Source organism: Carex rostrata, chromosome 22 (genome assembly GCF_964058835.1).
Source record: "Carex rostrata chromosome 22, lpCarRost1.2, whole genome shotgun sequence".
Taxonomy (NCBI): Eukaryota; Viridiplantae; Streptophyta; class Magnoliopsida; order Poales; family Cyperaceae; genus Carex; species Carex rostrata.
In genome coordinates, this window is record NC_135939.1 from 7,717,500 (window position 1) to 7,724,465 (window position 6,966).

Below are 6,966 nucleotides of genomic sequence, written 5' to 3' on the forward strand. Positions count from 1 at the left end.
AGGAAATAAAGAAATTGAGAATTGTTTCTCTTTTTGTTTTTCAGCTTTCAGAAAGATGGCATACTTTCTAAATTTGTAATAATTGATGATGGATGACAATCGGTTGGGATGGATCTTATTGGAATTGTCGGTAAATAAGATAAATCAGAGGAATTGTTTCTCGAGGGACAGCTGCATGCAATCAAGTTCACACAATCGACACTGTGCGGAGCAAATTAAGATGGGTGATTTAAGTCTGATGTTATATCATAGAGGCTCAGAACAAACAAACAAAGATTGGGGGCGATGCATTAGGTTTTCTTTGGAGAAGAATTTTATGACAAGAGAGGAGAAGAATTTTAGAGATATTTGACGCCAGGTTTTTGTGGAAAGATGTTTTTGGTGCCACTACTTGGAGTAGACGGACACACAAAGAGAAGATATAATGGTCATGATGTATTAATTGATATTGTTTAATAAATTATGATTGTTAAATTGTATTATTTTATTGATTTTGGGTATATGTGTGAGTTTATATTCTTTTGAAGGGAAAATATGATATTATAAAATTTTGAGGAGAAATATGTAAATATTTATGTTTTTGAGGGGGTGCATGAAATTACTCCATTAATCTATCTCTAAATTGTATATTAAACGAATGACACACTAGCACTATAACTCTACAAGCAACTTTTTTTTTCTGAATCCTCTTTCCGCCCGAAGCGAAAAAGAGGCGAACAATAACCTAGAGTTACGCTCCTCCCTCTTGCCCCTCCCCCCATCCACCGCCTCCGTTCTTCTCTCCTACCCCCCTCTCTCTCTCATTCTCTTTCTCTGCCTTTGCTGCTCCCGTAAAAAGAAAGTTAGGGTTCCTGCTGCTGCTGTTTTGAGAGTCGAAGGCAGCCCTCCGCCTCCCCCCGCCTCCGCCGCCCCAACCCCGCCTCCCACGCACTTACTAAGCATATGAGGTTCTCTTTTTGAGCAGCCAATGAGGTCCTTTTCAGCAGAGCCGACGAGGTTCTCCTTTCGAGTCAACGCTTGACCAACTACCACCACCTCGGATCAAGTCACAGCTCATTCACTCCGCCTCATTTTGCTCAGTCATCTCATCTCAAATTGTGCCGCTCGAGTAGTTTTGGGTTTCATCCGCTCCCTCGTTAATATCGTCAATGGCGACAGCGAGGCGATAAGGGGGTTTGAGGTCCACCACCTTATCTCGGCTCCTCAGTTTTGCCACTCTTCACCTCGTCTCGATTCAACGGGTTCGAATGGGGGGTGTTGTGAATTATATCTATGTATACATAAAATATTGTTATGGTTAATGATGATGTTGATGTTGATGCTGACGGTGACTTCTTTCCTCCTTATTCTCCTCTTCTTCTCCTTTTTTCATATCTCCTTTCTCTGCATTTCTTTTTAAATAACTCAGGTACAAAACTAATCTGAGCACGAAGGCTCTCCTGGATACCCCTACATCGTCTTGATTAATTACAACAGCACTGTTTTGTGCTAATGATAAGAAATTATGCAGGCTCACCTATGTTACCCTGACACTCCTAGAAACTCATCGTACCCGTGTCCGACACGTATCCGACACCGACACGCCTCTGACACGGCCACGATATGTGTCAGACACGCCAGCTGGTGCGTCAGATGAGCTGGCGTGTCCCAACCATGTTGATACGGTCTCCAACACTGCGTTGAAACGTGCTGATACGGCCCGAAACATCCGATACGATTGGGACACAGCGGGATACGCACATGTGGACCGTGAACAGCGCCCGTGCCTGTGGACCGCAACCGTGAACCGCTCCTGCACCCGTGCACCACGCATACACCACCAGCGAAATTGAATTTTTTTTCTCCCTTGAGTGATTCGAACTGGGGTTCCTAGGGTGAGTGTCAAAATGTTTTACCACTCCACTATAGCTTCTTTTGTGTTATCTTCTAGTAGTTATAATATTTACTATATTCTTTGGTTAAGTCTTTAATCATTTATACAAATTTATTTTATATTATGATTATCTTAAATACAATATATAAAATAATTAAAAATAATAAATATGTAATAGACGTGTCGTGTTCTCTATTTTTGAGAATTACCGTGTCTCCGTACTCGTGTCGTGTCCGACACGATACCCGTACCCGTATCCATGCAACATAGAGGCTCACAATCTACCAATCTTAGCATGAGCACAGAAAATTATGCAGGCTCACTATACATTGATCCGAGCGCAGTAACTCTTGGTTTCTATTTTTTTTTCTGATTTTTCTTATCTACTTATATGTAAAGGGGTTTCAATTATAATAGTGTAAGTATCACTACAAATGTTATGTACTAGTACAAAATGATATATAACTGATTTTATCCTGTTTAATGAAATATTTCATACGGACTTTCAATCAAAAAGAAAGAAAAGAATGGCTCCCATCATAACTCATGATCTAGTACGTTACACCTCACACTACGATCTTATGCACGTCGAGGTTCCACGAAGCTTCATGCAAATTTAATAATGGTGTTATAGTCTAGATTTGACTTTGCATGTGTATTTTCTCATTAAACTATTTTGTGTAGCCCTCCGACCTTAGCAATTGGAATCTTTGCCACCTAATAAGAAAATGCATTATTTATGTAATGAAATTAATAAGAAGCGTGGCTGGAAAACTAGCAAACACGAATAAATCTGGAGTAGATTTTGTCTATGAAGAAAATTTACACCATGAAGCTTTGTTTTATTTTTATATTTCCACTTTCTATTTGTTGTCTAACCCGGAAATTAAAATATTAGACAATGGTATCTTCGAACTTTTTTATTGTATTATTTACTAGGAAGTAGGTAAAACGCTTAGTATATATACTCAGCACTAAGACACACAAGACTTGTGTTAAAAAACTTCATTATGTCAAGATTTGGTTATTTATGTCTTATAATTAAGTTATAAGCAGAATGTCTGTCATCAATTTGTACTAATCTATATCATAAGCATTTTTATTTACAAAACAAGGTACATAATCATATTAAATATCACATACCATGTGTCTTGTGTCGTATAAAAAATACATCAAGCCATAACTATCAAGTCAAATGACAGCATATTATGTAATCGAAAACATTCTCTCTCTTTTTTACCACGGTTTAAAATGAAAATATGGATTTGAAAAGTGTAATTTATAAGAAAGAAATTGAAGTGAAATTGTCTTTCCGAACACCAAAAAGTAGAGAGACATCTAATTAAAACAATATATTTTTATTATATAATAATTAAACTTTTAATAACAAAAAAGGGTTTTGGAATGGTTATTTTGAACATCAAATAGTGCAAGTATAAACATCTCAAATATTCTTTCTCATTGGTAAACGAATCAAATTTAGATAATGCATGTTTGATTAATCCTGGAGAGCAAATTAAGCACCCCAAATATATTTAAAATTTGTGATATTTTGTTGATCGAATAAAGTAACCTTTTTTATGAAGTTGTGATCATTGTGTATTTAATTTTCATTGTGAAAAATACACAATGTAGGAAAGGGATCGATTGTTCCTGTTTCTTTTTCTTTTTGGGAAAACAAAGAAATCGATGTATATTTCTTTAATTAGCTGCCTTTATATTTTGAGAGATGAGAATGGAGAAAAGAAAAAAAAATGACAAGAGAGTAACTAGGAGAAATGAGGAGGAATGAGGAAAAAAAATAGGAGCTGACAAGAATATTTTGTTAATTACTTTTTGAAATGTAGTACTTTATTTTATAATTCTTGTAAGAAGAGCATTTTGTAGGGTTGATCGTAGTATACTTCAAAGGAGACTATGCGCACCTTATGCTTCTAAATTTTTTAATTATGTAATAGTAAAATTTAATTGAATTTATTTTTTCTTTAAGTTTTTATATAGTTTAGTCCCCTTGCAAAACATGAAATGTTTACTTGTAGCTTAGTGAGGTCGCAAGTTCGAAATCCAAATAGATGAATTCCTTGTGGATACAAAATAGTTAGGTGATATGACCTCCAATTTTTACTTAAAAAAAAAATTGTAGCTGAGTGATTAAAGTTGCTTATTGAGTTGTGGGAGAATTTGAATTTAAATTTCATGTCCCACATTATACATTTTTACATTATATTTTTCAGCCCCATTATCTAATTGTTTTTGTTTTGTCCTTGAGTCACTTTGCAAAATTTCTCATAAACACCCAAAGGCGCTGGGAAGAAGAGAAAATGGAAGCAATTGACTTCTATTTTTTTTTAATTTATATTTAGGTATGATTTCTTATTTTCCATAAAAATTTGTATATAATTGATTCTCATATGTTTTTTTGCCTTCATAATCTCTGTAAGCACGTGATTTTGCCAAGTAAAAAATACCAAATAGTTTAAACACATGATAGTAGTACAATAGAAACATTCATGTACAGAATTGGTTGCAAGTTTGGATAGGTGTCGGGAAATATAAATTTCATCAATAGGCGTATTGAATCTGAACAAGAACATAGATTCGATCGGACACATTTTATTATTTTTAGACTTCAGAGCGATTAGTATTTACGGCTTTAATTATGCAGTAAAACAGGAGCCAAAGTTAAAACAGAATTGGGAAGGTAATGTTAACACTGCTTTAATTTTCACAAGTTTTTCAGCGTATGTTTTAGCATCAGAAGAAGCAGATAATAACTAGCTTTTGGTTTAGTTTTTAATTAAGTTTCATTCACTAGCAAATAGCTAGCAATAGCATGGCCCTCATCGCTCATCGGAATATTAGTCATGTATTGAACACAATTATTATTAATTTGTTGTTTACTGCAAAGACAAGATTATGGGCCTCATAGCATAGGAGTAAAAGTGTAAAAGTTATGGTCATTAAAAAGATCTAAACGGTAAAATATGTACGTAATAAGCACATGTTATTCATTGTTTTAAAGAAAACGCCAATTGCTTAGCTGGAGCATCTGATTAAAGCCGTTACCACCGTCCACCAATAATAAGACTTAATTTGGTCATGACTGTTAAAAAGCTAATGCTCCCCACTCCCCACTACAATAAAATTATAATGGTTTGTGGGGGTGATGAGTGATCTCGCTACAATTAATCATTGTAAAATGACTCAAATGGGATGCAATAATGGTGTAGGTTACGAGTAGATAAGTTTCCCAACAAGCAGTGAATTCGGACAACACACCTGATGGCATCTTTTTCTTTCATCATTGAACATTAGACACTAGAGAAACTACAGTACAGTTTTTTAGAATAGTGGCTTTTTCTTGATCTAAGCCGTTTATTCCATGCCAGATTCTATCCTTTAGCTGCTTTGGGCCTTTGCCTTTCGGCCCGGCCTCTTATTATTGATTGCGTTCTTATTAGCACGGTTGTTCGTTTTTGTCCTTTATGCGGCCCTTCTGGTTCGAATCATCAGATTCAGATCAGATCCATACGTAAACCATGAACCCGATCCATCCGTGGTGCTTCATGTTGACCATTTCTCTTTTTCAATTCTTTCCATTCAACGCCTCATTTGTATCAATCTCACTCGGCAATGGAGCTCAAATCAGTAGCAAATTTACGCCCTTTGCCACTTCCCTTCCTCTCTCCAACTCTCTTCTTCTCCTCTTTATTGCTTTCCTCCTCCATCTCAAACACAAGCGGCGTCACCGTTCCCTTACGACCCTTTCCACCGCTACTGGCTTTAGCAAGCGCGCCGCTTGCTCTAACCACCAATGTCGCCATTTCCTCGGCCTTCAGAGGCCGATTCAGCATTGACCTTGGCAATACAAAATAGATCTGCCCGAGCCTCAACTCCTTGTTAGAAGCTGTTGCTGTGACAATCTGATCGATCTCCATTGTGTCGGAATCACACACGAAAGATGTTTGTTCTTCCTTGCCGAGAATGTATGCCGGTTTGATCGGCCACGAGAACTCGCGAAGGCCGCCGTCCGGTAGGATTAGCTTGACGGATGCTGGTGAGGTGGCTTGAACTGAGGTGCATTGACCCATTGTTAGATTAGATACTGTTGTTTTAAGAAATGAGGAGGAGGGAAGTCTGTTTTGGTTTGATTTGGAGAAAGCAGAGAAGGGAGGTGTATTTATAGTTGGGAGTTAAGAGTTGGTGCTCTGTCGTGTAGTGGTGTCAAACAGTCAAAGAGGAGCATCACAGCCTGGATTTCCAATGGGAGACAAAAGGTCGGGCCCGCCATCGGAGGGTGTGATGGGGTCCAAGACGAATTTTAAAATAGGTGCAAGCACAGGACCCAAATTAGGAAAACTTAGAAAGAAACCCAAAAATTATTTAATTTTCAGTACACGATTAACGGATTGAACGAGAACGAAAGTTTTAATAAAAATAATGTAAATAATTTAAAAAGCAAGATTCAAAATATTTGAATGTGTTGTTGCTTGTTGGATATAAGAATTGCTGATCTTAAAATGCGTGTGGCCCAGCCTCCATCCACTAAATATTTTATTTAGTTCTGAATCTGATAAGTGACTTATTCAGGACCTTACTGTAATTGTCAGATAATTACGCCCAATCGCCAAATACAGCATTGCTGTAGTTTGGTAGAGAGCTACACCTTGTAGATACGTGGCGAAGTGTGCATGTGGCACTATTGCAAGCTACATGCCTGCCACGTTTGCAGGTTACTTTTTTTTTTTTTTTTTTTTTTTTGGGAATTGTCTGTCTCATGAAGATCTGCTTGGGTCCGATGCCCATTGGATTCAAAATGGTTCCAATGAGTTTGGTAACCGTCGAATCTGTTTTAGAATTTGTGTATACAGATTTTAAAGCAAATGCGAAATTGCGTGCATGAATTCTAAAGCAGATCTGACAGTTAAATAACTTATTGGAACCACTTTGAATTCAATAGACATCAGACCTAAGCTGCTTCCCTGTCTCATATATACTTTATTTTTTTTTTTTTTTTTTCGAACTCACATCTTCTTTAGAAGAGCGGGTTGTCTTACCGGACTGCCATAATCAGCGGTGACTTGTAGGTTACC

The 6,966-nt window shown here is 37.0% G+C and overlaps 1 protein-coding gene across 1 annotated transcript; it reads right to left on the bottom strand.

Moving 5' to 3' along the window:
- Positions 1–5,486: 5,486 nt before the first annotated feature.
- LOC144574345 (uncharacterized) lies at positions 5,487–5,966 on the bottom strand. Its single transcript, XM_078324285.1, has one exon. The coding sequence runs from the start codon at positions 5,962–5,964 to the stop codon at positions 5,497–5,499; it is 468 nt and encodes a 155-aa protein (XP_078180411.1). The 5' UTR covers positions 5,965–5,966; the 3' UTR covers positions 5,487–5,496.
- Positions 5,967–6,966: the final 1,000 nt, after the last annotated feature.